At 62.5% G+C, this 27,462-nt stretch overlaps 5 protein-coding genes across 20 annotated transcripts; all 5 read right to left on the minus strand.

Annotated features, from left to right (window-relative positions):
• Positions 1 to 1,449: 1,449 nt before the first annotated feature.
• On the minus strand, positions 1,450 to 5,433 carry LOC142599692 (uncharacterized). 5 transcript variants are annotated; one of them, XM_075741423.1, is made up of 5 exons: positions 5,253 to 5,433; positions 2,683 to 3,553; positions 2,512 to 2,567; positions 2,202 to 2,372; positions 1,450 to 2,059 (listed from the first exon to the last, which is right to left on the minus strand). In XM_075741423.1, exons 2-5 carry the CDS (start codon positions 2,719 to 2,721, stop codon positions 1,468 to 1,470), a joined length of 858 nt encoding a protein of 285 aa, XP_075597538.1. In that variant the 5' UTR covers positions 2,722 to 3,553; positions 5,253 to 5,433; the 3' UTR covers positions 1,450 to 1,467. The 5 variants fall into 5 exon arrangements, 3 of the variants coding, with proteins under 3 accessions (XP_075597538.1, XP_075597537.1, XP_075597540.1); XR_012833223.1 differs by lacking the exon at positions 5,253 to 5,433 and having other exon boundaries at positions 2,202 to 2,271; positions 2,683 to 3,686; XR_012833224.1 differs by lacking the exon at positions 5,253 to 5,433 and having other exon boundaries at positions 2,202 to 2,362; positions 2,683 to 3,686.
• Positions 5,434 to 6,273: 840 nt separating this feature from the next.
• Positions 6,274 to 8,293, minus strand: LOC142599683 (uncharacterized). Of its 4 annotated transcripts, none has more exons than XR_012833216.1 (4): positions 7,671 to 8,293; positions 7,500 to 7,555; positions 7,190 to 7,350; positions 6,277 to 7,047 (listed from the first exon to the last, which is right to left on the minus strand). XR_012833216.1 is itself a non-coding variant. In XM_075741415.1 (4 exons), exons 1-4 carry the CDS (start codon positions 7,707 to 7,709, stop codon positions 6,456 to 6,458), a joined length of 858 nt encoding a protein of 285 aa, XP_075597530.1. In that variant the 5' UTR covers positions 7,710 to 8,293; the 3' UTR covers positions 6,277 to 6,455. The 4 variants fall into 4 exon arrangements, 2 of the variants coding, with proteins under 2 accessions (XP_075597531.1, XP_075597530.1); XM_075741415.1 differs by having other exon boundaries at positions 7,190 to 7,360; XR_012833215.1 differs by having other exon boundaries at positions 6,280 to 7,047; positions 7,190 to 7,259; positions 7,671 to 8,292.
• Positions 8,294 to 11,426: 3,133 nt separating this feature from the next.
• LOC142599695 (uncharacterized) lies at positions 11,427 to 15,411 on the minus strand. Of its 5 annotated transcripts, XM_075741430.1 has the most exons (5): positions 15,231 to 15,411; positions 12,660 to 13,530; positions 12,489 to 12,544; positions 12,179 to 12,349; positions 11,427 to 12,036 (listed from the first exon to the last, which is right to left on the minus strand). In XM_075741430.1, the coding sequence occupies exons 2-5, from the start codon at positions 12,696 to 12,698 to the stop codon at positions 11,445 to 11,447; spliced, it is 858 nt and encodes a 285-aa protein (XP_075597545.1). In that variant the 5' UTR covers positions 12,699 to 13,530; positions 15,231 to 15,411; the 3' UTR covers positions 11,427 to 11,444. The 5 variants fall into 5 exon arrangements, 3 of the variants coding, with proteins under 3 accessions (XP_075597545.1, XP_075597544.1, XP_075597546.1); XR_012833229.1 differs by lacking the exon at positions 15,231 to 15,411 and having other exon boundaries at positions 12,179 to 12,248; positions 12,660 to 13,655; XR_012833230.1 differs by lacking the exon at positions 15,231 to 15,411 and having other exon boundaries at positions 12,179 to 12,339; positions 12,660 to 13,655.
• Positions 15,412 to 16,416: 1,005 nt separating this feature from the next.
• On the minus strand, positions 16,417 to 18,370 carry LOC142599694 (uncharacterized). Of its 5 annotated transcripts, none has more exons than XR_012833227.1 (4): positions 17,650 to 18,365; positions 17,479 to 17,534; positions 17,169 to 17,329; positions 16,417 to 17,026 (listed from the first exon to the last, which is right to left on the minus strand). XR_012833227.1 is itself a non-coding variant. In XM_075741426.1 (4 exons), exons 1-4 carry the CDS (start codon positions 17,686 to 17,688, stop codon positions 16,435 to 16,437), a joined length of 858 nt encoding a protein of 285 aa, XP_075597541.1. In that variant the 5' UTR covers positions 17,689 to 18,356; the 3' UTR covers positions 16,417 to 16,434. The 5 variants fall into 5 exon arrangements, 3 of the variants coding, with proteins under 3 accessions (XP_075597541.1, XP_075597543.1, XP_075597542.1); XR_012833226.1 differs by having other exon boundaries at positions 17,169 to 17,238; positions 17,650 to 18,293; XM_075741426.1 differs by having other exon boundaries at positions 17,169 to 17,339; positions 17,650 to 18,356.
• Positions 18,371 to 18,398: 28 nt separating this feature from the next.
• LOC142599686 (HLA class II histocompatibility antigen, DP alpha 1 chain-like) lies at positions 18,399 to 26,205 on the minus strand. Its single transcript, XM_075741419.1, has 6 exons — positions 26,064 to 26,205; positions 24,341 to 24,622; positions 24,148 to 24,273; positions 22,640 to 22,675; positions 18,843 to 18,956; positions 18,399 to 18,520 (listed from the first exon to the last, which is right to left on the minus strand). The coding sequence occupies exons 1-6, from the start codon at positions 26,203 to 26,205 to the stop codon at positions 18,399 to 18,401; spliced, it is 822 nt and encodes a 273-aa protein (XP_075597534.1).
• Positions 26,206 to 27,462: the final 1,257 nt, after the last annotated feature.

The following is a 27,462-nucleotide window of genomic DNA, read 5'->3' on the forward strand; positions in this document are numbered from 1 at the left end:
CTGCCCCTGGCTCCCTGGCAGTGTTCAAGGCCAGGTTGGAGGGGGCTTTGGGCAAGCTGGGCTAGTGGAGGGTGTCCCTGCCCACGGCGGGGGGGGGTGGAACTAGATGATCTTTAAGGTGCCTTCCAACCCAAACCACCTATGATTCTGTGATTCTATGAGCAGCATGACACAGTGACTTATCGGGCCACCAATGGGATGGAGTGACACAGGGCTGGTTGTTAGAGGGGCCAAAAGAAGCAGCAATAAATCCAAATTTTCCACCTTTTTCTCCTGGTCATCCCACAGTTGGTGTCTGAGATGTTTTCCTCCACAATCGTTGGCAAGAATGCACCAAGTTTCTCTCTGTTTTCCCATCACACCTCCAGAAAAAAGTGCATTTTCCTCAAGGTTTGGGGTCCAAATGTGTCATCAGAAGGCTGCTTTGGCCAACAATGTTCTCCTCCAAGCAACTGCGGCCTTCCAGTACCTGAAGGGGCCTCCAAGAAAGATGAGGAGGGACTGTTCATCAGGGAGCGTGGTGGCAGGAGAAGGGGGAATGGGTTTAAGCTGAGGAGGGGAGACGGAGATGAGATGTGAGGCAGAAATTCTTCCCTGTGAGGGTGGCGAGGCCCTGGCAGAGGTTGCCCAGAGAAGCTGTGGCTGCCCCTGGCTCCCTGGCAGTGTTCAAGGCCAGGTTGGAGGGAGCTTTGGGCAACCCACCAGGTTTTGCCTTTTCCTTCCCATTCTCCTGCCCACCTCAGCGGGGGTGAGGAGTGAGCGAGTGGCTGCGTGGTGCTCAGCTGCCAGTGGGGCTGAACCACGACAGGGCCCCACGGCGGCCTCCGGTGAAACAGGGCATCGTCTCAGCACCCACTCTTAGCGCACGGGCGGGAGCGAGCGCGGTCTCCCCGTGGGGTTTCCCTGTTCTTGGACGATGTGACTGTCAGAGCTGCCCACCCCAGCACCCGGCACGAGCCAAGCTGCGCGTGGACTCCCAGCAGGCACACGCACACGCTCTCACGCAGGCGCGTGCACCACGGGTGTGCACATGTGCAGGGACGGCCGATCTGCGTTTGCCGGCCTCGGTGTAAATGAGTTCCCGGCTGCTGGAGCCCGAGCAGTCTCAGCCACGCTTACGGGGTGGCCTGCACATTGCTAAAGGGCTGCCGAAAAGGGGGAGTAAAACCCCGACCATGGCCTGAGGAGACCAGGGGTTCCACCTGACTATCCAGCGCCATCAATCCTGCGGGGACAGAGGGAGGGAGGAGGGAGGAGGGAGGGAGGGATGCCGGGTGAGGCTGGCACGCAGGGGCCTGGCTTGCGGCAGGCAGGGTGGCGGCGCCCGGTGCCTTGCAGATGAGACTGGGCCTGGCCTGGAGGGGCTGGGGGGAGCGGCACGCGGGGCAGGACCCTCTCCCTGAGCCCCAGCAAAGACGCCCGAGCAGATGGAGGTGGAGACAGAAAAGGCTTTATTGGCGGGGGCTGTCAAAAGGGCAGCAGCCCCTCACTGGCCACGGGGAGGATCTTTCCCAGGGCGTAGGCCAGGTGGGTGTAGGTCTCCTCACACAGCAGATGCGGCAGCAGGCGGTAGAAGAGCTCGGGGTCGTAGGAGGCGGCGTAGAGCACCGCAGCAGCCAGAGCGAAGCCGACGGCCAGCTGCAGGCCCAGCAGGAGCAGGCAGAGTATCCTGTGGGGCAGAAGAGGGATGGGAGAGAGGGCAGGGTGGATGCATCGCCAGCCCATCTTGCCTATGGGATGGAGGGGGCTGTCCTGGGAGTCCCGGGGGCTGCCTCCCCAGCCGTTTCGCGTTGCTGCCTCGGGCAGGGTGGGGCAGGAGACTCCGCAAGCCTGGGAGAACGCCCCGGCCCAGGGTAAACGGACGCTGAGCACTCGCCAGCGGCAAAGGCCACAGCCGGCCAGCAGCTCCCCAGCAGCCTGGACTTGTGAGCCCCGGCGGCTGGAGCAGGTGTGCGGCCCATCGCAGCCGCTGCCCGGGAGCGGGCCCCAGGGGACCCAGAGGGGACACTCACTGCAGCCAATACGTGAAGCCACGTCTCCTTGCCAGCAGGTCCCTCTCCTGCAGGTCAACACAGAGCAAGGACACTTGTCAGGCACTGCCGCGCGGTCGGGACAGCTGGGGTTGCGCGGTGCCCCTCCGCCTTGCGCGGGACTACAGCCCACGCATGGCTCTGACCTCCACGGACCCCTCTCCCGCTTACCAGCTGTGCTTCCACCACCTCCGGCAGCACAGTCTGCGGCGCCTCTGCCTCCTTCTTCCTCTGCTGCTGCCTGCAGGCAACAGGGCTTGGTTGGACGAGTTACGGACCTCCACGGCCACGCGGGGGGTCCCCTTCCAAACATACCCCACCCCAGGCAGGGACTGGGCTCCCCTGTCACACATGCTGCACATGTGCGTGCTGCACGTCCCCCCCCACCCCATTGCCTGGCACCGGCACTGGCAGCCCCATCGCTCCGGGTGCCGCAGAGGCCCCCCACCGGACAGCCGTGTGGGGCAGGGGCCCAGCTCACCAGATCTCTTCCTGCTCCACTGCCTCTTCAAGCTGCCCTATTTCCTGGCGCAGCACCTGGGAGAAGGAAGGGTCTGAGTCCCTGAGCCCGCCGCGGCCCTCCTCCAGCCCCCCCTAGTCGCGCAGGGCCCGTGGGCACCCACCCGTTTTCCCCCAGCACTTTTGGCACTACCTCATTGTAGCGCTTGTCCTCCTGCAGCCAGGCCTTCATCTGGGCATAGTGCTTGTCCCCCTGCAAAACAACGGGCGCATCGTGCGGGCGGCTGGGCTGGGACCTGGGCACCCTCACCCCCCTCCAGCCCCAGGGCACTGGGAGACTGGGCGACTGGCAGGGCCAGGCATAGGGAAGTAAGTGGTGGATGCCCCCAGTGTCTGGGGAAAACGTCCTCCCCGGTCACGCTCCTGCCCAGAGCCGCTGGGCGACCGGCGTGAGGTGACCCTCCTTGAGCGGGTCAAGACAAGATGACCTCCAGAAGTCCCTTCAAAGCTCTCAGCCCCAGCCGACTCTGCCCTGGGACTTGTGCAGAGGAGAGGACACCGACCTTGCTGTTGAACTTGTCTATGGCTTCACGCACATCCCGATGCGTCTCCTCCTGCATGCGGAAAGGAGAGCAGGGGCTCAGGGCCTGCAGCCCCGGCCCCCGCGGACCGGGAGCCACTCCACACCTACCATATGCTGCAGTAGCTCCTTGCTCTTTGCCATGTTGGTGGAGCTCTGCACAGAATCTGTGCCGGCTCCTCCATCGGTCCCCGGAGCCTCTGCTGCCTGCAGGAATGGGGAACCATCAGATTCCCTGGCACAGACGTAGACCCGCCTCGCCCGTGGCGCTGCCCCAGCTTCCCACGCCCCAGCGCCCATCAGCCGCCTGCACACCCGCCCCCGGCCAGCGGTCCCTCGCCCTGTGCCCGGCTCGGCCGGCGCTAGCTGGGTGCACTGGCACCCCCCTCCCGGAGCCTGTCAGGATGGGCCTCCTTCTCCCCTCTCCCTTCTGCGCCTCTTCCAGGCTTGCGGGTGTCTCCCTCTTTTCCTTCTGGAAGTTCTGCTGCGGGAGAGGAGGGGAAGAGGAGCAGCCGTCAGGGCACCGGCACACTCCCACGAGCGCACTGCCCTCCGCCTTATCCCCTCCCGGCTCCCTTTGGGCACTGCCTTTGCCCTGGCGTCCCCTCTCCTTCCCAGCCCTGCAGGCACTGCGGGCAGACAGAGGGACCCCCAGGCCCAACGCTGGACACGGTCCACGCCTGGACGTGGTCCCGAGCGCCTGGCTCTTGCTGGCCCTGCTCGAGCAGGGGCCAGGGCACGAGACAAGATGATCTCCAGAGGTCTCGCAGCCCCAGCCCCCGGGGACACGGGCAACGCTCCACACCTACCAGACACCGCAGCAGCTGCGTGCGCCTTACCGACCACGCAAAACGCTGCGCCAGTTGCTCCCAGAGCATGCGGAGGCCTTGCTTCACGGCTTCTAGCTGCATGGCTGGACCTGCGCGGGGGGAGCCACGGTCACGGTCACGGTCAGGGCTGCCCAGGGCTGGCACGGGAGCCTCCCCCCAGAGAGGAGCACCGTCAGCCACCTGTAGTCACGCGCCTGCAGCCCCCGCAGGCAGCGGTCCTGTGCGCGCACACGCACTAGTTCTGTGCCCGGCTGGGCCTGCGCCAGCCGGGGGGGGCTGGGCACGTGGCAGGAGGGGGTGGGTGGGGGGCACCCGGGACCGGTCCCCCCCCGCCCCCCCCCATAAGCCCCAGCAGCACACATGCGTCCTCCCCACCCGGCCCTGCCCCGGCCCAGGCAGCTGCCTTCCCCCCCGCCGCTGGCAGACACGCGCAGACCCCCGGCCGAGGCCTGCGGGGACCGTGGGCATCCTCTGCCCTCACCTCCTCTTTTCCGTGGGGTGCCTTCCACTGCACGGCGGACACAGGACAGGTCGTTGGCGACTCCTCTCCAAACTCCTGCCCAGTAGCACCCAGGTTGGGTTCTCCTCCAGATGCTTCCCCAGCTCTGGGAGCAGCTCCCTTTGTACCAGCCAGGGCGCCCGTGTCACAAACGCACAGTGACATCACAGTGCCATGGCCACCGCTGCCCATCGTCACATGGCCATCACCTCCCTGGGGCTGGTGCCAGCGCTGAGGTGGGGCCTGCCCCGGTTTCAGCGGAGAGACATGGCGCTGTTGGAGCGAGTGCAGAGGAGGCCACGAAGTTGATCGTAGGGCTGGAGCCCCTCTGCTATGAGGACAGGCTGAGAGAGTTGGGATTGTTCAGCGTGGAGAAGAGAAGGCTCCGGGGAGACCTAATTGCGGCCGCCTAGTACCTGAAGGGGCCTACAGGAAAGATGGGGAGGGACTGTTCATCAGGGAGGGTGGTGAGAGGAGAAGGGGGAATGGGCTTAAGCTGACGGAGGGGAGATGGAGATGAGATGTGAGGCAGAAATTCTTCCCTGTGAGGGTGGCGAGGCCCTGGCACAGGTTGCCCAGAGAAGCTGTGGCTGCCCCTGGCTCCCTGGCAGTGTTCAAGGCCAGGTTGGAGGGGGCTTTGGGCAAGCTGGGCTAGTGGAGGGTGTCCCTGCCCACGGCAGGGGGGGGTGGAACTAGATGATCTTTAAGGTGCCTTCCAACCCAAACCACCTATGATTCTGTGATTCTATGAGCAGCATGACACAGTGACTTATCGGGCCACCAATGGGATGGAGTGACACAGGGCTGGTTGTTAGAGGGGCCAAAAGAAGCAGCAATAAATCCAAATTTTCCACCTTTTTCTCCTGGTCATCCCACAGTTGGTGTCTGAGATGTTTTCCTCCACAATCGTTGGCAAGAATGCACCAAGTTTCTCTCTGTTTTCCCATCACACCTCCAGAAAAAAGTGCATTTTCCTCAAGGTTTGGGGTCCAAATGTGTCATCAGAAGGCTGCTTTGGCCAACAATGTTCTCCTCCAAGCAACTGCGGCCTTCCAGTACCTGAAGGGGCCTCCAAGAAAGATGAGGAGGGACTGTTCATCAGGGAGCGTGGTGGCAGGAGAAGGGGGAATGGGTTTAAGCTGAGGAGGGGAGACGGAGATGAGATGTGAGGCAGAAATTCTTCCCTGTGAGGGTGGCGAGGCCCTGGCAGAGGTTGCCCAGAGAAGCTGTGGCTGCCCCTGGCTCCCTGGCAGTGTTCAAGGCCAGGTTGGAGGGAGCTTTGGGCAACCCACCAGGTTTTGCCTTTTCCTTCCCATTCTCCTGCCCACCTCAGCGGGGGTGAGGAGTGAGCGAGTGGCTGCGTGGTGCTCAGCTGCCAGTGGGGCTGAACCACGACAGGGCCCCACGGCGGCCACCGGTGAAACAGGGCATCGTCTCAGCACCCACTCTTAGCGCACGGGCGGGAGCGAGCGCGGTCTCCCCGTGGGGTTTCCCTGTTCTTGGACGATGTGACTGTCAGAGCTGCCCACCCCAGCACCCGGCACGAGCCAAGCTGCGCGTGGACTCCCAGCAGGCACACGCACACGCTCTCACGCAGGCGCGTGCACCACGGGTGTGCACATGTGCAGGGACGGCCGATCTGCGTTTGCCGGCCTCGGTGTAAATGAGTTCCCGGCTGCTGGAGCCCGAGCAGTCTCAGCCACGCTTACGGGGTGGCCTGCACATTGCTAAAGGGCTGCCGAAAAGGGGGAGTAAAACCCCGACCATGGCCTGAGGAGACCAGGGGTTCCACCTGACTATCCAGCGCCATCAATCCTGCGGGGACAGAGGGAGGGAGGAGGGAGGAGGGAGGGAGGGATGCCGGGTGAGGCTGGCACGCAGGGGCCTGGCTTGCGGCAGGCAGGGTGGCGGCGCCCGGTGCCTTGCAGATGAGACTGGGCCTGGCCTGGAGGGGCTGGGGGGAGCGGCACGCGGGGCAGGACCCTCTCCCTGCGCCCCAGCAAAGACGCCCGAGCAGATGGAGGTGGAGACAGAAAAGGCTTTATTGGCGGGGGCTGTCAAAAGGGCAGCAGCCCCTCACTGGCCACGGGGAGGATCTTTCCCAGGGCGTAGGCCAGGTGGGTGTAGGTCTCCTCACACAGCAGATGCGGCAGCAGGCGGTAGAAGAGCTCGGGGTCGTAGGAGGCGGCGTAGAGCACCGCAGCAGCCAGAGCGAAGCCGACGGCCAGCTGCAGGCCCAGCAGGAGCAGGCAGAGTATCCTGTGGGGCAGAAGAGGGATGGGAGAGAGGGCAGGGTGGATGCATCGCCAGCCCATCTTGCCTATGGGATGGAGGGGGCTGTCCTGGGAGTCCCGGGGGCTGCCTCCCCAGCCGTTTCGCGTTGCTGCCTCGGGCAGGGTGGGGCAGGAGACTCCGCAAGCCTGGGAGAACGCCCCGGCCCAGGGTAAACGGACGCTGAGCACTCGCCAGCGGCAAAGGCCACAGCCGGCCAGCAGCTCCCCAGCAGCCTGGACTTGTGAGCCCCGGCGGCTGGAGCAGGTGTGCGGCCCATCGCAGCCGCTGCCCGGGAGCGGGCCCCAGGGGACCCAGAGGGGACACTCACTGCAGCCAATACGTGAAGCCACGTCTCCTTGCCAGCAGGTCCCTCTCCTGCAGGTCAACACAGAGCAAGGACACTTGTCAGGCACTGCCGCGCGGTCGGGACAGCTGGGGTTGCGCGGTGCCCCTCCGCCTTGCGCGGGACTACAGCCCACGCATGGCTCTGACCTCCACGGACCCCTCTCCCGCTTACCAGCTGTGCTTCCACCACCTCCGGCAGCACAGTCTGCGGCGCCTCTGCCTCCTTCTTCCTCTGCTGCTGCCTGCAGGCAACAGGGCTTGGTTGGACGAGTTACGGACCTCCACGGCCACGCGGGGGGTCCCCTTCCAAACATACCCCACCCCAGGCAGGGACTGGGCTCCCCTGTCACACATGCTGCACATGTGCGTGCTGCACGTCCCCCCCCACCCCATTGCCTGGCACCGGCACTGGCAGCCCCATCGCTCCGGGTGCCGCAGAGGCCCCCCACCGGACAGCCGTGTGGGGCAGGGGCCCAGCTCACCAGATCTCTTCCTGCTCCACTGCCTCTTCAAGCTGCCCTATTTCCTGGCGCAGCACCTGGGAGAAGGAAGGGTCTGAGTCCCTGAGCCCGCCGCGGCCCTCCTCCAGCCCCCCCTAGTCGCGCAGGGCCCGTGGGCACCCACCCGTTTTCCCCCAGCACTTTTGGCACTACCTCATTGTAGCGCTTGTCCTCCTGCAGCCAGGCCTTCATCTGGGCATAGTGCTTGTCCCCCTGCAAAACAACGGGCGCATCGTGCGGGCGGCTGGGCTGGGACCTGGGCACCCTCACCCCCCTCCAGCCCCAGGGCACTGGGAGACTGGGCGACTGGCAGGGCCAGGCATAGGGAAGTAAGTGGTGGATGCCCCCAGTGTCTGGGGAAAACGTCCTCCCCGGTCACGCTCCTGCCCAGAGCCGCTGGGCGACCGGCGTGAGGTGACCCTCCTTGAGCGGGTCAAGACAAGATGACCTCCAGAAGTCCCTTCAAAGCTCTCAGCCCCAGCCGACTCTGCCCTGGGACTTGTGCAGAGGAGAGGACACCGACCTTGCTGTTGAACTTGTCTATGGCTTCACGCACATCCCGATGCGTCTCCTCCTGCATGCGGAAAGGAGAGCAGGGGCTCAGGGCCTGCAGCCCCGGCCCCCGCGGACCGGGAGCCACTCCACACCTACCATATGCTGCAGTAGCTCCTTGCTCTTTGCCATGTTGGTGGAGCTCTGCACAGAATCTGTGCCGGCTCCTCCATCGGTCCCCGGAGCCTCTGCTGCCTGCAGGAATGGGGAACCATCAGATTCCCTGGCACAGACGTAGACCCGCCTCGCCCGTGGCTGCTGCCCCAGCTTCCCACGCCCCAGCGCCCATCAGCCGCCTGCACACCCGCCCCCGGCCAGCGGTCCCTCGCCCTGTGCCCGGCTCGGCCGGCGCTAGCTGGGTGCACTGGCACCCCCCTCCCGGAGCCTGTCAGGATGGGCCTCCTTCTCCCCTCTCCCTTCTGCGCCTCTTCCAGGCTTGCGGGTGTCTCCCTCTTTTCCTTCTGGAAGTTCTGCTGCGGGAGAGGAGGGGAAGAGGAGCAGCCGTCAGGGCACCGGCACACTCCCACGAGCGCACTGCCCTCCGCCTTATCCCCTCCCGGCTCCCTTTGGGCACTGCCTTTGCCCTGGCGTCCCCTCTCCTTCCCAGCCCTGCAGGCACTGCGGGCAGACAGAGGGACCCCCAGGCCCAACGCTGGACACGGTCCACGCCTGGACGTGGTCCCGAGCGCCTGGCTCTTGCTGGCCCTGCTCGAGCAGGGGCCAGGGCACGAGACAAGATGATCTCCAGAGGTCTCGCAGCCCCAGCCCCCGGGGACACGGGCAACGCTCCACACCTACCAGACACCGCAGCAGCTGCGTGCGCCTTACCGACCACGCAAAACGCTGCGCCAGTTGCTCCCAGAGCATGCGGAGGCCTTGCTTCACGGCTTCTAGCTGCATGGCTGGACCTGCGCGGGGGGAGCCACGGTCACGGTCACGGTCAGGGCTGCCCAGGGCTGGCACGGGAGCCTCCCCCCAGAGAGGAGCACCGTCAGCCACCTGTAGTCACGCGCCTGCAGCCCCCGCAGGCAGCGGTCCTGTGCGCGCACACGCACTAGTTCTGTGCCCGGCTGGGCCTGCGCCAGCCGGGGGGGGCTGGGCACGTGGCAGGAGGGGGTGGGTGGGGGGCACCCGGGACCGGTCCCCCCCCCCCCCCCCCCATAAGCCCCAGCAGCACACATGCGTCCTCCCCACCCGGCCCTGCCCCGGCCCAGGCAGCTGCCTTCCCCCCCGCCGCTGGCAGACACGCGCAGACCCCCGGCCGAGGCCTGCGGGGACCGTGGGCATTCTCTGCCCTCACCTCCTCTTTTCCGTGGGGTGCCTTCCACTGCACGGCGGACACAGGACAGGTCGTTGGCGACTCCTCTCCAAACTCCTGCCCAGTAGCACCCAGGTTGGGTTCTCCTCCAGATGCTTCCCCAGCTCTGGGAGCAGCTCCCTTTGTACCAGCCAGGGCGCCCGTGTCACAAACGCACAGTGACATCACAGTGCCATGGCCACCGCTGCCCATCGTCACATGGCCATCACCTCCCTGGGGCTGGTGCCAGCGCTGAGGTGGGGCCTGCCCCGGTTTCAGCGGAGAGACATGGCGCTGTTGGAGCGAGTGCAGAGGAGGCCACGAAGTTGATCGTAGGGCTGGAGCCCCTCTGCTATGAGGACAGGCTGAGAGAGTTGGGATTGTTCAGCGTGGAGAAGAGAAGGCTCCGGGGAGACCTAATTGCGGCCGCCTAGTACCTGAAGGGGCCTACAGGAAAGATGGGGAGGGACTGTTCATCAGGGAGGGTGGTGAGAGGAGAAGGGGGAATGGGCTTAAGCTGACGGAGGGGAGATGGAGATGAGATGTGAGGCAGAAATTCTTCCCTGTGAGGGTGGCGAGGCCCTGGCACAGGTTGCCCAGAGAAGCTGTGGCTGCCCCTGGCTCCCTGGCAGTGTTCAAGGCCAGGTTGGAGGGGGCTTTGGGCAAGCTGGGCTAGTGGAGGGTGTCCCTGCCCACGGCAGGGGGGGTGGAACTAGATGATCTTTAAGGTGCCTTCCAACCCAAACCACCTATGATTCTGTGATTCTATGAGCAGCATGACACAGTGACTTATCGGGCCACCAATGGGATGGAGTGACACAGGGCTGGTTGTTAGAGGGGCCAAAAGAAGCAGCAATAAATCCAAATTTTCCACCTTTTTCTCCTGGTCATCCCACAGTTGGTGTCTGAGATGTTTTCCTCCACAATCGTTGGCAAGAATGCACCAAGTTTCTCTCTGTTTTCCCATCACACCTCCAGAAAAAAGTGCATTTTCCTCAAGGTTTGGGGTCCAAATGTGTCATCAGAAGGCTGCTTTGGCCAACAATGTTCTCCTCCAAGCAACTGCGGCCTTCCAGTACCTGAAGGGGCCTCCAAGAAAGATGAGGAGGGACTGTTCATCAGGGAGCGTGGTGGCAGGAGAAGGGGGAATGGGTTTAAGCTGAGGAGGGGAGACGGAGATGAGATGTGAGGCAGAAATTCTTCCCTGTGAGGGTGGCGAGGCCCTGGCAGAGGTTGCCCAGAGAAGCTGTGGCTGCCCCTGGCTCCCTGGCAGTGTTCAAGGCCAGGTTGGAGGGAGCTTTGGGCAACCCACCAGGTTTTGCCTTTTCCTTCCCATTCTCCTGCCCACCTCAGCGGGGGTGAGGAGTGAGCGAGTGGCTGCGTGGTGCTCAGCTGCCAGTGGGGCTGAACCACGACAGGGCCCCACGGCGGCCTCCGGTGAAACAGGGCATCGTCTCAGCACCCACTCTTAGCGCACGGGCGGGAGCGAGCGCGGTCTCCCCGTGGGGTTTCCCTGTTCTTCGGACGATGTGACTGTCAGAGCTGCCCACCCCAGCACCCGGCACGAGCCAAGCTGCGCGTGGACTCCCAGCAGGCACACGCACACGCTCTCACGCAGGCGCGTGCACCACGGGTGTGCACATGTGCAGGGACGGCCGATCTGCGTTTGCCGGCCTCGGTGTAAATGAGTTCCCGGCTGCTGGAGCCCGAGCAGTCTCAGCCACGCTTACGGGGTGGCCTGCACATTGCTAAAGGGCTGCCGAAAAGGGGGAGTAAAACCCCGACCATGGCCTGAGGAGACCAGGGGTTCCACCTGACTATCCAGCGCCATCAATCCTGCGGGGACAGAGGGAGGGAGGAGGGAGGAGGGAGGGAGGGATGCCGGGTGAGGCTGGCACGCAGGGGCCTGGCTTGCGGCAGGCAGGGTGGCGGCGCCCGGTGCCTTGCAGATGAGACTGGGCCTGGCCTGGAGGGGCTGGGGGGAGCGGCACGCGGGGCAGGACCCTCTCCCTGAGCCCCAGCAAAGACGCCCGAGCAGATGGAGGTGGAGACAGAAAAGGCTTTATTGGCGGGGGCTGTCAAAAGGGCAGCAGCCCCTCACTGGCCACGGGGAGGATCTTTCCCAGGGCGTAGGCCAGGTGGGTGTAGGTCTCCTCACACAGCAGATGCGGCAGCAGGCGGTAGAAGAGCTCGGGGTCGTAGGAGGCGGCGTAGAGCACCGCAGCAGCCAGAGCGAAGCCGACGGCCAGCTGCAGGCCCAGCAGGAGCAGGCAGAGTATCCTGTGGGGCAGAAGAGGGATGGGAGAGAGGGCAGGGTGGATGCATCGCCAGCCCATCTTGCCTATGGGATGGAGGGGGCTGTCCTGGGAGTCCCGGGGGCTGCCTCCCCAGCCGTTTCGCGTTGCTGCCTCGGGCAGGGTGGGGCAGGAGACTCCGCAAGCCTGGGAGAACGCCCCGGCCCAGGGTAAACGGACGCTGAGCACTCGCCAGCGGCAAAGGCCACAGCCGGCCAGCAGCTCCCCAGCAGCCTGGACTTGTGAGCCCCGGCGGCTGGAGCAGGTGTGCGGCCCATCGCAGCCGCTGCCCGGGAGCGGGCCCCAGGGGACCCAGAGGGGACACTCACTGCAGCCAATACGTGAAGCCACGTCTCCTTGCCAGCAGGTCCCTCTCCTGCAGGTCAACACAGAGCAAGGACACTTGTCAGGCACTGCCGCGCGGTCGGGACAGCTGGGGTTGCGCGGTGCCCCTCCGCCTTGCGCGGGACTACAGCCCACGCATGGCTCTGACCTCCACGGACCCCTCTCCCGCTTACCAGCTGTGCTTCCACCACCTCCGGCAGCACAGTCTGCGGCGCCTCTGCCTCCTTCTTCCTCTGCTGCTGCCTGCAGGCAACAGGGCTTGGTTGGACGAGTTACGGACCTCCACGGCCACGCGGGGGGTCCCCTTCCAAACATACCCCACCCCAGGCAGGGACTGGGCTCCCCTGTCACACATGCTGCACATGTGCGTGCTGCACGTCCCCCCCCACCCCATTGCCTGGCACCGGCACTGGCAGCCCCATCGCTCCGGGTGCCGCAGAGGCCCCCCACCGGACAGCCGTGTGGGGCAGGGGCCCAGCTCACCAGATCTCTTCCTGCTCCACTGCCTCTTCAAGCTGCCCTATTTCCTGGCGCAGCACCTGGGAGAAGGAAGGGTCTGAGTCCCTGAGCCCGCCGCGGCCCTCCTCCAGCCCCCCCTAGTCGCGCAGGGCCCGTGGGCACCCACCCGTTTTCCCCCAGCACTTTTGGCACTACCTCATTGTAGCGCTTGTCCTCCTGCAGCCAGGCCTTCATCTGGGCATAGTGCTTGTCCCCCTGCAAAACAACGGGCGCATCGTGCGGGCGGCTGGGCTGGGACCTGGGCACCCTCACCCCCCTCCAGCCCCAGGGCACTGGGAGACTGGGCGACTGGCAGGGCCAGGCATAGGGAAGTAAGTGGTGGATGCCCCCAGTGTCTGGGGAAAACGTCCTCCCCGGTCACGCTCCTGCCCAGAGCCGCTGGGCGACCGGCGTGAGGTGACCCTCCTTGAGCGGGTCAAGACAAGATGACCTCCAGAAGTCCCTTCAAAGCTCTCAGCCCCAGCCGACTCTGCCCTGGGACTTGTGCAGAGGAGAGGACACCGACCTTGCTGTTGAACTTGTCTATGGCTTCACGCACATCCCGATGCGTCTCCTCCTGCATGCGGAAAGGAGAGCAGGGGCTCAGGGCCTGCAGCCCCGGCCCCCGCGGACCGGGAGCCACTCCACACCTACCATATGCTGCAGTAGCTCCTTGCTCTTTGCCATGTTGGTGGAGCTCTGCACAGAATCTGTGCCGGCTCCTCCATCGGTCCCCGGAGCCTCTGCTGCCTGCAGGAATGGGGAACCATCAGATTCCCTGGCACAGACGTAGACCCGCCTCGCCCGTGGCGCTGCCCCAGCTTCCCACGCCCCAGCGCCCATCAGCCGCCTGCACACCCGCCCCCGGCCAGCGGTCCCTCGCCCTGTGCCCGGCTCGGCCGGCGCTAGCTGGGTGCACTGGCACCCCCCTCCCGGAGCCTGTCAGGATGGGCCTCCTTCTCCCCTCTCCCTTCTGCGCCTCTTCCAGGCTTGCGGGTGTCTCCCTCTTTTCCTTCTGGAAGTTCTGCTGCGGGAGAGGAGGGGAAGAGGAGCAGCCGTCAGGGCACCGGCACACTCCCACGAGCGCACTGCCCTCCGCCTTATCCCCTCCCGGCTCCCTTTGGGCACTGCCTTTGCCCTGGCGTCCCCTCTCCTTCCCAGCCCTGCAGGCACTGCGGGCAGACAGAGGGACCCCCAGGCCCAACGCTGGACACGGTCCACGCCTGGACGTGGTCCCGAGCGCCTGGCTCTTGCTGGCCCTGCTCGAGAAGGGGCCAGGGCACGAGACAAGATGATCTCCAGAGGTCTCGCAGCCCCAGCCCCCCGGGGACACGGGCAACGCTCCACACCTACCAGACACCGCAGCGGCTGCGTGCGCCTTACCGACCACGCAAAACGCTGCGCCAGTTGCTCCCAGAGCATGCGGAGGCCTTGCTTCACGGCTTCTAGCTGCATGGCTGGACCTGCGCGGGGGGAGCCACGGTCACGGTCACGGTCAGGGCTGCCCAGGGCTGGCACGGGAGCCTCCCCCCAGAGAGGAGCACCGTCAGCCACCTGTAGTCACGCGCCTGCAGCCCCCGCAGGCAGCGGTCCTGTGCGCGCACACGCACTAGTTCTGTGCCCGGCTGGGCCTGCGCCAGCCGGGGGTGGCTGGGCACGTGGCAGGAGGGGGTGGGTGGGGGACACCCGGGACCGGTCCCCCCCCGCCCCCCCCCATAAGCCCCAGCAGCACACATGCGTCCTCCCCACCCGGCCCTGCCCCGGCCCAGGCAGCTGCCTTCCCCCCCGCCGCTGGCAGACACGCGCAGACCCCCGGCCGAGGCCTGCGGGGACCGTGGGCATCCTCTGCCCTCACCTCCTCTTTTCCGTGGGGTGCCTTCCACTGCACGGCGGACACAGGACAGGTCGTTGGCGACTCCTCTCCAAACTCCTGCCCAGTAGCACCCAGGTTGGGTTCTCCTCCAGATGCTTCCCCAGCTCTGGGAGCAGCTCCCTTTGTACCAGCCAGGGCGCCCGTGTCACAAACGCACAGTGACATCACAGTGCCATGGCCACCGCTGCCCATCGTCACATGGCCATCACCTCCCTGGGGCTGGTGCCAGCGCTGAGGTGGGGCCTGCCCCGGTTTCAGCGGAGAGACATGGCGCTGTTGGAGCGAGTGCAGAGGAGGCCACGAAGTTGATCGTAGGGCTGGAGCCCCTCTGCTATGAGGACAGGCTGAGAGAGTTGGGATTGTTCAGCGTGGAGAAGAGAAGGCTCCGGGGAGACCTAATTGCGGCCGCCTAGTACCTGAAGGGGCCTACAGGAAAGATGGGGAGGGACTGTTCATCAGGGAGGGTGGTGAGAGGAGAAGGGGGAATGGGCTTAAGCTGACGGAGGGGAGATGGAGATGAGATGTGAGGCAGAAATTCTTCCCTGTGAGGGTGGCGAGGCCCTGGCACAGGTTGCCCAGAGAAGCTGTGGCTGCCCCTGGCTCCCTGGCAGTGTTCAAGGCCAGGTTGGAGGGGGCTTTGGGCAAGCTGGGCTAGTGGAGGGTGTCCCTGCCCACGGCAGGGGGGGGTGGAACTAGATGATCTTTAAGGTGCCTTCCAACCCAAACCACCTATGATTCTGTGATTCTATGAGCAGCATGACACAGTGACTTATCGGGCCACCAATGGGATGGAGTGACACAGGGCTGGTTGTTAGAGGGGCCAAAAGAAGCAGCAATAAATCCAAATTTTCCACCTTTTTCTCCTGGTCATCCCACAGTTGGTGTCTGAGATGTTTTCCTCCACAATCGTTGGCAAGAATGCACCAAGTTTCTCTCTGTTTTCCCATCACACCTCCAGAAAAAAGTGCATTTTCCTCAAGGTTTGGGGTCCAAATGTGTCATCAGAAGGCTGCTTTGGCCAACAATGTTCTCCTCCAAGCAACTGCGGCCTTCCAGTACCTGAAGGGGCCTCCAAGAAAGATGAGGAGGGACTGTTCATCAGGGAGCGTGGTGGCAGGAGAAGGGGGAATGGGTTTAAGCTGAGGAGGGGAGACGGAGATGAGATGTGAGGCAGAAATTCTTCCCTGTGAGGGTGGCGAGGCCCTGGCAGAGGTTGCCCAGAGAAGCTGTGGCTGCCCCTGGCTCCCTGGCAGTGTTCAAGGCCAGGTTGGAGGGAGCTTTGGGCAACCCACCAGGTTTTGCCTTTTCCTTCCCATTCTCCTGCCCACCTCAGCGGGGGTGAGGAGTGAGCGAGTGGCTGCGTGGTGCTCAGCTGCCAGTGGGGCTGAACCACGACAGGGCCCCACGGCGGCCCCCGGTGAAACAGGGCATCGTCTCAGCACCCACTCTTAGCGCACGGGCGGGAGCGAGCGCGGTCTCCCCGTGGGGTTTCCCTGTTCTTCGGACGATGTGACTGTCAGAGCTGCCCACCCCAGCACCCGGCACGAGCCAAGCTGCGCGTGGACTCCCAGCAGGCACACGCACACGCTCTCACGCAGGCGCGTGCACCACGGGTGTGCACATGTGCAGGGACGGCCGATCTGCGTTTGCCGGCCTCGGTGTAAATGAGTTCCCGGCTGCTGGAGCCCGAGCAGTCTCAGCCACGCTTACGGGGTGGCCTGCACATTGCTAAAGGGCTGCCGAAAAGGGGGAGTAAAACCCCGACCATGGCCTGAGGAGACCAGGGGTTCCACCTGACTATCCAGCGCCATCAATCCTGCGGGGACAGAGGGAGGGAGGAGGGAGGAGGGAGGGAGGGATGCCGGGTGAGGCTGGCACGCAGGGGCCTGGCTTGCGGCAGGCAGGGTGGCGGCGCCCGGTGCCTTGCAGATGAGACTGGGCCTGGCCTGGAGGGGCTGGGGGGAGCGGCACGCGGGGCAGGACCCTCTCCCTGAGCCCCAGCAAAGACGCCCGAGCAGATGGAGGTGGAGACAGAAAAGGCTTTATTGGCGGGGGCTGTCAAAAGGGCAGCAGCCCCTCACTGGCCACGGGGAGGATCTTTCCCAGGGCGTAGGCCAGGTGGGTGTAGGTCTCCTCACACAGCAGATGCGGCAGCAGGCGGTAGAAGAGCTCGGGGTCGTAGGAGGCGGCGTAGAGCACCGCAGCAGCCAGAGCGAAGCCGACGGCCAGCTGCAGGCCCAGCAGGAGCAGGCAGAGTATCCTGTGGGGCAGAAGAGGGATGGGAGAGAGGGCAGGGTGGATGCATCGCCAGCCCATCTTGCCTATGGGATGGAGGGGGCTGTCCTGGGAGTCCCGGGGGCTGCCTCCCCAGCCGTTTCGCGTTGCTGCCTCGGGCAGGGTGGGGCAGGAGACTCCGCAAGCCTGGGAGAACGCCCCGGCCCAGGGTAAACGGACGCTGAGCACTCGCCAGCGGCAAAGGCCACAGCCGGCCAGCAGCTCCCCAGCAGCCTGGACTTGTGAGCCCCGGCGGCTGGAGCAGGTGTGCGGCCCATCGCAGCCGCTGCCCGGGAGCGGGCCCCAGGGGACCCAGAGGGGACACTCACTGCAGCCAATACGTGAAGCCACGTCTCCTTGCCAGCAGGTCCCTCTCCTGCAGGTCAACACAGAGCAAGGACACTTGTCAGGCACTGCCGCGCGGTCGGGACAGCTGGGGTTGCGCGGTGCCCCTCCGCCTTGCGCGGGACTACAGCCCACGCATGGCTCTGACCTCCACGGACCCCTCTCCCGCTTACCAGCTGTGCTTCCACCACCTCCGGCAGCACAGTCTGCGGCGCCTCTGCCTCCTTCTTCCTCTGCTGCTGCCTGCAGGCAACAGGGCTTGGTTGGACGAGTTACGGACCTCCACGGCCACGCGGGGGGTCCCCTTCCAAACATACCCCACCCCAGGCAGGGACTGGGCTCCCCTGTCACACATGCTGCACATGTGCGTGCTGCACGTCCCCCCCCACCCCATTGCCTGGCACCGGCACTGGCAGCCCCATCGCTCCGGGTGCCGCAGAGGCCCCCCACCGGACAGCCGTGTGGGGCAGGGGCCCAGCTCACCAGATCTCTTCCTGCTCCACTGCCTCTTCAAGCTGCCCTATTTCCTGGCGCAGCACCTGGGAGAAGGAAGGGTCTGAGTCCCTGAGCCCGCCGCGGCCCTCCTCCAGCCCCCCCTAGTCGCGCAGGGCCCGTGGGCACCCACCCGTTTTCCCCCAGCACTTTTGGCACTACCTCATTGTAGCGCTTGTCCTCCTGCAGCCAGGCCTTCATCTGGGCATAGTGCTTGTCCCCCTGCAAAACAACGGGCGCATCGTGCGGGCGGCTGGGCTGGGACCTGGGCACCCTCACCCCCCTCCAGCCCCAGGGCACTGGGAGACTGGGCGACTGGCAGGGCCAGGCATAGGGAAGTAAGTGGTGGATGCCCCCAGTGTCTGGGGAAAACGTCCTCCCCGGTCACGCTCCTGCCCAGAGCCGCTGGGCGACCGGCGTGAGGTGACCCTCCTTGAGCGGGTCAAGACAAGATGACCTCCAGAAGTCCCTTCAAAGCTCTCAGCCCCAGCCGACTCTGCCCTGGGACTTGTGCAGAGGAGAGGACACCGACCTTGCTGTTGAACTTGTCTATGGCTTCACGCACATCCCGATGCGTCTCCTCCTGCATGCGGAAAGGAGAGCAGGGGCTCAGGGCCTGCAGCCCCGGCCCCCGCGGACCGGGAGCCACTCCACACCTACCATATGCTGCAGTAGCTCCTTGCTCTTTGCCATGTTGGTGGAGCTCTGCACAGAATCTGTGCCGGCTCCTCCATCGGTCCCCGGAGCCTCTGCTGCCTGCAGGAATGGGGAACCATCAGATTCCCTGGCACAGACGTAGACCCGCCTCGCCCGTGGTGCTGCCCCAGCTTCCCACGCCCCAGCGCCCATCAGCCGCCTGCACACCCGCCCCCGGCCAGCGGTCCCTCGCCCTGTGCCCGGCTCGGCCGGCGCTAGCTGGGTGCACTGGCACCCCCCTCCCGGAGCCTGTCAGGATGGGCCTCCTTCTCCCCTCTCCCTTCTGCGCCTCTTCCAGGCTTGCGGGTGTCTCCCTCTTTTCCTTCTGGAAGTTCTGCTGCGGGAGAGGAGGGGAAGAGGAGCAGCCGTCAGGGCACCGGCACACTCCCACGAGCGCACTGCCCTCCGCCTTATCCCCTCCCGGCTCCCTTTGGGCACTGCCTTTGCCCTGGCGTCCCCTCTCCTTCCCAGCCCTGCAGGCACTGCGGGCAGACAGAGGGACCCCCAGGCCCAACGCTGGACACGGTCCACGCCTGGACGTGGTCCCGAGCGCCTGGCTCTTGCTGGCCCTGCTCGAGCAGGGGCCAGGGCACGAGACAAGATGATCTCCAGAGGTCTCGCAGCCCCAGCCCCCCGGGGACACGGGCAACGCTCCACACCTACCAGACACCGCAGCGGCTGCGTGCGCCTTACCGACCACGCAAAACGCTGCGCCAGTTGCTCCCAGAGCATGCGGAGGCCTTGCTTCACGGCTTCTAGCTGCATGGCTGGACCTGCGCGGGGGGAGCCACGGTCACGGTCACGGTCAGGGCTGCCCAGGGCTGGCACGGGAGCCTCCCCCCAGAGAGGAGCACCGTCAGCCACCTGTAGTCACGCGCCTGCAGCCCCCGCAGGCAGCGGTCCTGTGCGCGCACACGCACTAGTTCTGTGCCCGGCTGGGCCTGCGCCAGCCGGGGGGGGCTGGGCACGTGGCAGGAGGGGGTGGGTGGGGGGCACCCGGGACCGGTCCCCCCCCGCCCCCCCCCATAAGCCCCAGCAGCACACATGCGTCCTCCCCACCCGGCCCTGCCCCGGCCCAGGCAGCTGCCTTCCCCCCCGCCGCTGGCAGACACGCGCAGACCCCCGGCCGAGGCCTGCGGGGACCGTGGGCATTCTCTGCCCTCACCTCCTCTTTTCCGTGGGGTGCCTTCCACTGCACGGCGGACACAGGACAGGTCGTTGGCGACTCCTCTCCAAACTCCTGCCCAGTAGCACCCAGGTTGGGTTCTCCTCCAGATGCTTCCCCAGCTCTGGGAGCAGCTCCCTTTGTACCAGCCAGGGCGCCCGTGTCACAAACGCACAGTGACATCACAGTGCCATGGCCACCGCTGCCCATCGTCACATGGCCATCACCTCCCTGGGGCTGGTGCCAGCGCTGAGGTGGGGCCTGCCCCGGTTTCAGCGGAGAGACATGGCGCTGTTGGAGCGAGTGCAGAGGAGGCCACGAAGTTGATCGTAGGGCTGGAGCCCCTCTGCTATGAGGACAGGCTGAGAGAATTGGGATTGTTCAGCGTGGAGAAGAGAAGGCTCCGGGGAGACCTAATTGCGGCCGCCTAGTACCTGAAGGGGCCTACAGGAAAGATGGGGAGGGACTGTTCATCAGGGAGGGTGGTGAGAGGAGAAGGGGGAATGGGCTTAAGCTGACGGAGGGGAGATGGAGATGAGATGTGAGGCAGAAATTCTTCCCTGTGAGGGTGGCGAGGCCCTGGCACAGGTTGCCCAGAGAAGCTGTGGCTGCCCCTGGCTCCCTGGCAGTGTTCAAGGCCAGGTTGGAGGGGGCTTTGGGCAAGCTGGGCTAGTGGAGGGTGTCCCTGCCCACGGCGGGGGGGGGTGGAACTAGATGATCTTTAAGGTGCCTTCCAACCCAAACCACCTATGATTCTGTGATTCTATGAGCAGCATGACACAGTGACTTATCGGGCCACCAATGGGATGGAGTGACACAGGGCTGGTTGTTAGAGGGGCCAAAAGAAGCAGCAATAAATCCAAATTTTCCACCTTTTTCTCCTGGTCATCCCACAGTTGGTGTCTGAGATGTTTTCCTCCACAATCGTTGGCAAGAATGCACCAAGTTTCTCTCTGTTTTCCCATCACACCTCCAGAAAAAAGTGCATTTTCCTCAAGGTTTGGGGTCCAAATGTGTCATCAGAAGGCTGCTTTGGCCAACAATGTTCTCCTCCAAGCAACTGCGGCCTTCCAGTACCTGAAGGGGCCTCCAAGAAAGATGAGGAGGGACTGTTCATCAGGGAGCGTGGTGGCAGGAGAAGGGGGAATGGGTTTAAGCTGAGGAGGGGAGACGGAGATGAGATGTGAGGCAGAAATTCTTCCCTGTGAGGGTGGCGAGGCCCTGGCAGAGGTTGCCCAGAGAAGCTGTGGCTGCCCCTGGCTCCCTGGCAGTGTTCAAGGCCAGGTTGGAGGGAGCTTTGGGCAACCCACCAGGTTTTGCCTTTTCCTTCCCATTCTCCTGCCCACCTCAGCGGGGGTGAGGAGTGAGCGAGTGGCTGCGTGGTGCTCAGCTGCCAGTGGGGCTGAACCACGACAGGGCCCCACGGCGGCCACCGGTGAAACAGGGCATCGTCTCAGCACCCACTCTTAGCGCACGGGCGGGAGCGAGCGCGGTCTCCCCGTGGGGTTTCCCTGTTCTTCGACGATGTGACTGTCAGAGCTGCCCACCCCAGCACCCGGCACGAGCCAAGCTGCGCGTGGACTCCCAGCAGGCACACGCACACGCTCTCACGCAGGCGCGTGCACCACGGGTGTGCACATGTGCAGGGACGGCCAATCTGCGTTTGCCGGCCTCGGTGTAAATGAGTTCCCGGCTGCTGGAGCCCGAGCAGTCTCAGCCACGCTTACGGGGTGGCCTGCACATTGCTAAAGGGCTGCCGAAAAAGAGTAAAACCCCGACCATGGCCTGAGGAGACGGGGGTTCCACCTTCTTATCAAAAAATATTATTATTATTAGTTCTTGGGGAAAACATTTTCCATCCAGTTACTTTTCCTTAAATCCCACAAAGCTCCTTCCTTTCTCCAGGTTCCTATGAGCCATGTAACGTACCTTGTTTTATACTAACTGTACCTCCTGCTTCGAGGAGTTACACATGCAGACACCAAGGTCAGTGCAGAAGGAGGGGGAGTAGGTGCTCCAGGCACTGGCGTAGAGATTCCCCTGCAGCCCGTGGTGAAGACTATGGTGAAGCAGGCTGTCCCCCTGCAGCCCATGGAGGGAGGATGAGGGGGTGTAGAGATTCCACCTGCAGCCCCTGGAGGACCCCACTCTGGAGCAGGTGGAGGCACCTGAAGGAGGCTGTGACCCCGTGGGAAGCCCACGCTGGAGCAGACTCCTGGCAGGACCTGTGGCCCCATGGAGAGAGGAGCCCACGCCAGAGCAGGTTTGCTGGCAGGACTTGGGACCCCGTGGGGGACCCACGCTGGAGCAGTTGGTGAAGAACTGCAGCCCGTGGGAAGGACTCACGTTGGAGAAGTTGGTGGAGGACTGTCTGCCGTGGGAGGGACCCCACGCTGGAGCAGGGAGGAGTGTGAGGAGTCTTCCCCTGAGGAGGAAGGAGCAGCAGAGACAAGGGGTGATGAACTGACCACAGCCCCCATTCCCCGTCCTCCTGTGCTGCTGGGGGGGTGTAGGTAGAATTGGGGAGTGAAGTTGAGCCCAGGAAGAAGAGAGGGCTGGGGGGAGGTGTTTGAAGATTTGGGTTTATTTCTCATGGCTCTACTCTCTTTTGCTTGGTAAGAAATTAGATGACTTTTTTCCTCTAAGTTGAGTCTGTTTTGCCCATGATGATAATTGGTGAGTGATCTCTCCCTGTCCTTCTCTCGACCCACCAGCCTTTCGTTACCCTTTTCTGCCCTGTCTAGTACAGGAGGGGGAGTGATGGAGCTGCTCTGGGGGGCACCTGGCCTCCAGCCAGGGTCAACCCACCCCAGCCGGACACCGCTTGTGCCCAGTGTCCCTTATGGCGGCATCTCTGTCACCAGGCACCGCATGTGCCTGGCCCTGCCTGCGCCTGGTGTCCCTCGTGCCTGACATTGCTTGTGCCCGGCATCGCTTGTGTCCAGTGTCCCTCGTGCCTGGCATCACTTGTGCCCAATGCACGTGTCACCGCTCCTACCAGGCCCCGCTCGTGCCATGGGGGGTGTGTGGGGGGTGTGGGGGTTGGGGGGGTGTCCCCTCAGTGGGACACCACAGGTTCCCCTGTACAAAACCACCCAGTTGCCACGCAGCATCGTTATTGTTGGCACCGCAGTGTCACCCCAAGGTGACGGTGACACGGGGGGGCCATTGGGGCCGGGAGGTCACAGTCCTGGGGGTCCTCAGATGCTGCCTGGGGAGCAGACGGGGTAGCAGAAGGGGTGACATGCCCCTTGGGGACAGGGGGCAGGGACGGGCTGGATGTGCCATTACCTGCAGGGGAGTTGTCTCCGGGGAGGGCAGTGTAACCTGCAAGAGGGAGTAGAGGGGGTGAGGAGGCTCTGTGTCACCCCGGGCCACAGTCCCTGTAGAAGCGCCAGACGGGGCAGGTGAGGAGGACGGGCGCCCGGGCGTTGCCCGTCTTGGAGGGGATGATGCGGGCTTGGGGTGGTGATGGAGCGGGGAGGGGGGACAGTCAGTGAGTCCCCTCCCCACCCATGCGATGTCCCCATGCGATGTCCCTGTGCAACATCCCTCTGCAATGCTCCATGCAACATCCTCGTGAAACATTCAATGCACCATCCACATGCAATGCTCCATGCAACACCCGCGTGCAACCCCCATGCACCACTCCCATGCAACACCCCACCCCAAACCCTATGCCACGTCCCCGTGCAAAGCCCCTGTGCACGATGCCCCTGTGCAAAGCCCCTGTGCGCCGCAGGGCTAACTGCACCGCATCACCGTCTGGGCCCAGGAAGGTGCCTACGAGGGGGACGCGGGGGTGGGCAGGGTCCCCAGGGGTTGGACACCCCCAAACCCGCTGCACGCCCCTGTCCCCCCACATCCTACCTGCCCCCCAGCAGCTCAGCACCAGCCCCAGCACCCCCAGCACCCACACGGGCCACGGTGGGTGCCCGTGCATCCGGCACAGCAGGTGAGCTCCGGTCTCTCCCTGCAGTGCCTGACCTTCATTCACACCACCGGCCCGCTCCCTCCTCGTCCTCCGCCTCCTCCTCCTGCTCCTCCTCAGGGCTTATCCCCAGGCATTTGGCCCCAGCACCCCACATCACCAGCGATGGGCAGCACAGGGCTTCACCCCAGGGCTGGGCTTGGCACCGCGGGAATCCCGCCTGTCCCTTCCCAGTGGAGAAACTGAGGCACACCTCTTGGGTGTGGCTCTCTGGGCAGTGCAATCCTGCTGCACCCCAATATCAGACAGCGGAGAAGCCACCACCACGTCCTCCCTGTGGCCAGCTGCTGCCTTTGGCAGCAACCTCCACCCTTTGGCAGTGGGGAAACTGAGGCACGCCTCTGGGGAATGGCTCTTTGGGGATGGGGTATGAACCAGCCCAACCCCAATATCAGACAGCGGAGAAGTCATGGCTGCAGCCATCTCCCAGCCTTCCCCAGTGGGGAAACTGAGGCACGCTCCTCTGGGATGGCTCTTTGGGGGGCGTGATGCAGCTGAACCCCAATATCAGACAGTGGAGAAGCCAGCACTACACGGGGTGGGGGACAGGCGAGGACACGGGGCGCAGCCACAGATGAGGAGTTTAATTGCTGGGGGGTTGGGGCGGGGCAGGAGGGAGCTTATTCCCACCTTCCCCCTCCCCCCCCACCATCTCCACTCCTACAATGAGTGGTGCCGGTCTCTGCACCATCCTGTGCTCAGCCTGGGTGGGGGACACAAGAGGGGATTTGGTGACAGTTGCCTCCTCACCCCCTCCCTCATCACAGCCCCCCCTCTGCGAGGGGACACCCCGGCATCCGGGCCGTACTGTGGGCTCTCCGGCGTGCCGCCAGGATCATGGTGATGCCGAGCAGCCCCAGGAGGATGCCCAGAGCCATGGCAGCACCGCACAGCACTGTCTCCAGCGCCTTGGAGGGGTCGGGGGTTTGGGGCACTAAGGGGAGACACGCAGAGGGTCACTGGTGTCTCCCCAGCAGCCCCGTCCCCGTCCCCATGTTCACCCCAGTAGGCAATGACGGAGGAGTTGTCCCCTTCATGGGTGACCATGCAGGTGTAGACGTCACTAGCGCTGGGCGTCACCGGCAGGTAGGAGAAGCGGACGAAGGCCAGGTCGGCCGTGGGGGTGTAGTGGGTGTGGGTGACCCCTTGGGTGACAGGGACCCCGTCCAGCTGCCAACTGATCTCCACCGCTGGCGGGAAGACGTTTCCCACCAGACACACCAGCGTGTTGGGTTCACCCAACGCCAGTGGTCGCACCAGGAAGACGTCGGCCACCGGGACACCTGCAGTGGGTGAGAGGGGACGGGGTGGGATAGAATCCATCAAAGGACCATTTTGGGTGGGAAGGGACCTCTGAAGGTCATCTCCTCCCTCAGCAGGGGCATCTTCAACAAGCTCCTGTTGCTCACAGCCCCGACCAGCCTGACCTGGAGTGCTTCCAGGTGTCACCGAAATCCGGGAATCAACCTCGGAACACCAATGTAGTGTTAAAAGGCAGGCATTCTTTATTGCAGCGCTGGATGCACGGGGGATAGCTCCACCCAACGTGCATGCCAGGTGATCACCAACACACAGGTTATGTAGGAGCAAAACATACATATTCATCATCTTTCTCAGAAAAGGCAGTCCTATGAGAATCATTTCTTAGAATCCATTTCCATATTCTCCTCCCCATCACACATGCTCAGTGATTGGAGTCAGTGGTCCTCAAGGGGTCTCTGATGGTCGTCAGTGGTCTCGCACCCGTGTCCGCTGGGTGTCCCTCTTCGTGCAGGCATGCGCAGTACCCTTGTTGTAGGTTCACCTGTCCATAGCAACTCCCTTAATAAGATTAAGATCTCCAAACCTATTGTTCAGTTTGGTAGGGACTGTACATGGAACGCAGCAGCAGTGTACCTTGCCATGGTCAGTTAGCTTCATTACCTATTACCTTGGTTACAAACTAATTAGCTCAACCTGATTCTATAGTTTCTGTTTCACGACCCCTATCCCACAGTTACACTTCCCCCCTTTGGAAGTTTTGAAATAATAACTTTTCAATACTTCCACTCATATTTTCCTATCCTAGACACGTTACAGATATTCTCAAACTTGTAACCATAGCATCTATACCCCAGTGTGTCTGCTCATGTTTCTCTTTTGCAAGTTCTAACATAACTTGTGGGGTTACTATTGCCTTATTTTCTGGTGTTACCCACCATCCTTCCATATTCTGAGATGCCTTTAAGTGCTCTGCCAATTGTTCACCTAGTTTACTGAATCTTGCTTTTAAATTTGGAATTTTCATCTGTTTTACTGGTACTAGTGCAAGGACACCTTGTTCAGCAGCCTCCTTTGCAGTTTTATCTGCCAATCGATTACCTATATTTATAGCCGTCTGACCAAATTGATGTGCCTTGCAATGCATTATGGCCACTTCCTTCGGCTCCTGCACATCTTGTAGGAGTTGAAGAACTTCCTCCTTATGTCTTATTGGTGATCCTTGGGCTGATAACAGTCCTCTCTCTTTCCAGATAGCTCCATGAGCATGGATCACACCAAATGCATATTTGGAATCCGTCCATATGTTTACCCTTTTCCCTTCTGCCATCCGTAAAGCCTGCTTTAGCGCCACCAGTTCTGCTTTCTGCGCTGATGTATTGGCAGGTACCGTCCCTGATTCCAATATCTTGGTGGCGGTGACAACAGCATACCCGGCTATTCGCCTTCCTTCTTGCACGAAACTGCTTCCATCCGCAAACAGTTCCAGATGAGGATCCTTCAAAGGTTTGTTCTTCAGGTCTGGTCTGCTGGAATAAACTTGTTCAATGGTCAGCAGGCAACCATGTTCCAATTTCTCGGTAGGATTTTCTGTTGACAGGCACATTGCCGGATTTACAGTTGCTGTGGTTTTTAATTCCACATCATCTTATTCCAATAGGACAACCTGGTCTTTCAACATTCTGCTAGGGGATAGCCAGTGACCCCCCTTTTGTTCTAAGACAGTTATTACCATATGTGGTACATATACCACTCTCTTTTGGCCCATAGTCAATTTTCCAGCTTCCTGAATCAGCAGCACCGTTGCTGCCACGGCACGCAAACATCCCCGCCATCCTTTACTCACGGTGTCAAGTTGTTTGGAGAAGCACCCCACCGGCCGCTTCCAGGATCCCAGCCGTTGCGCCAGCACTCCAAGGGCCAGATGTTGCCTTTCGTGCACAAACAGCTCAAAAGGTCTGGTTAGATCAGGTAAACACGATGCAGGGGCCATCATTAATGCCTTTTTGAGTTCTTTAAATGATTAGTGGCATTCAGGTGTCCAAATCAAGTATTGGTCTTTGGATTCCTTCAGGGCTTCATATAGGGGTTTCACATACAGTCCATAATTTAGAATCCAGAGTCAACACCACCCAATTATTCCCAGAAAGACTCTCAGTTCCTTTGGACTGCTAGGTTCGGGGATCTGACAAATGGCTTCTTTTCTTTCGCTTCCCAATTGTCTCTGTCCTTGAGATGTCTCAAATCCCAAATAAATCACTGCTTCTTTCCCCATCTGGGCCTTGTTTCTAGAAACTCTATATCCTCCTTGGCCCAGGAAATGCAATAAACTGATGGTCATTTTAAAACATGTTTCTTTGCTTCCTGCTGCTATCAGGATGTCATCCACATACTGTAATAATATCCCTTCTCCTTGATTCTGTTTCTTCCACATTTCTAACTCTTTTGCCAATTGATTTCCAAATATTGTAGGGCTATTTTTAAATCCCTGTGGAAGCACAGTCCACGTTAGTTACGTTTTTCATCCGGTAGCAGGACTTTCCCATTCAAAAGCAAATATGCTTTGACTTTTTGTATCCAGAGGTATGCAGAAGTAGGCCTCCTTTAAATCCAGTACAGTAAACCATTTATGTTCCTCCTTCAAAGAGGTCAGGAAAGTGTATGGATTGGCCACGACTGGGTGTATATCTCGAACTATTTGATCTACGGCCCTTAAATCCTGAACTAATCAGTATTCCTTACCTCCTGATTTCCTTACTGGTAATATAGGGGTATTGTATTCTGATTCACATTCTACTAACAGCCCATATTCTAAAACTTTTATGGTTAATTCCTCTCATCCCTTTCGAGCCTCCCACTTAAT

The sequence above is a fragment of the Balearica regulorum genome, unplaced genomic scaffold (assembly GCF_011004875.1).
Source record: "Balearica regulorum gibbericeps isolate bBalReg1 unplaced genomic scaffold, bBalReg1.pri S39, whole genome shotgun sequence".
NCBI classification, from domain to species: Eukaryota; Metazoa; Chordata; class Aves; order Gruiformes; family Gruidae; genus Balearica; species Balearica regulorum.

Coding starts and splice junctions, on each gene's coding strand:
- LOC142599686 (XM_075741419.1), bottom strand. CDS start 26,205: ATGTGCCTGTCAACAGAAAATCCTACCGAGAAATTGGAACATGGTTGC. Junction 22,676..24,147: donor GGCACGCCGGAGAGCCCACA/GTACGGCCCGGA, acceptor TCCCTCTTGCAG/GTTACACTGCCCTCCCCGGA. Junction 18,957..22,639: donor CGGAGACAACTCCCCTGCAG/GTAATGGCACAT, acceptor CCCCCCGCGCAG/GTCCAGCCATGCAGCTAGAA.
- LOC142599692 (XM_075741423.1), bottom strand. CDS start 2,721: ATGAAGGCCTGGCTGCAGGAGGACAAGCGCTACAATGAG. Junction 2,568..2,682: donor AGGACAAGCGCTACAATGAG/GTAGTGCCAAAA, acceptor TCCTTCTCCCAG/GTGCTGCGCCAGGAAATAGG. Junction 2,060..2,201: donor AGGTGGTGGAAGCACAGCTG/GTAAGCGGGAGA, acceptor GTTGACCTGCAG/GAGAGGGACCTGCTGGCAAG.
- LOC142599683 (XM_075741415.1), bottom strand. CDS start 7,709: ATGAAGGCCTGGCTGCAGGAGGACAAGCGCTACAATGAG. Junction 7,556..7,670: donor AGGACAAGCGCTACAATGAG/GTAGTGCCAAAA, acceptor TCCTTCTCCCAG/GTGCTGCGCCAGGAAATAGG. Junction 7,361..7,499: donor GTGGAGCAGGAAGAGATCTG/GTGAGCTGGGCC, acceptor CATGTGTGACAG/GGGAGCCCAGTCCCTGCCTG.
- LOC142599694 (XM_075741426.1), bottom strand. CDS start 17,688: ATGAAGGCCTGGCTGCAGGAGGACAAGCGCTACAATGAG. Junction 17,340..17,478: donor GTGGAGCAGGAAGAGATCTG/GTGAGCTGGGCC, acceptor CATGTGTGACAG/GGGAGCCCAGTCCCTGCCTG. Junction 17,027..17,168: donor AGGTGGTGGAAGCACAGCTG/GTAAGCGGGAGA, acceptor GTTGACCTGCAG/GAGAGGGACCTGCTGGCAAG.
- LOC142599695 (XM_075741430.1), bottom strand. CDS start 12,698: ATGAAGGCCTGGCTGCAGGAGGACAAGCGCTACAATGAG. Junction 12,545..12,659: donor AGGACAAGCGCTACAATGAG/GTAGTGCCAAAA, acceptor TCCTTCTCCCAG/GTGCTGCGCCAGGAAATAGG. Junction 12,037..12,178: donor AGGTGGTGGAAGCACAGCTG/GTAAGCGGGAGA, acceptor GTTGACCTGCAG/GAGAGGGACCTGCTGGCAAG.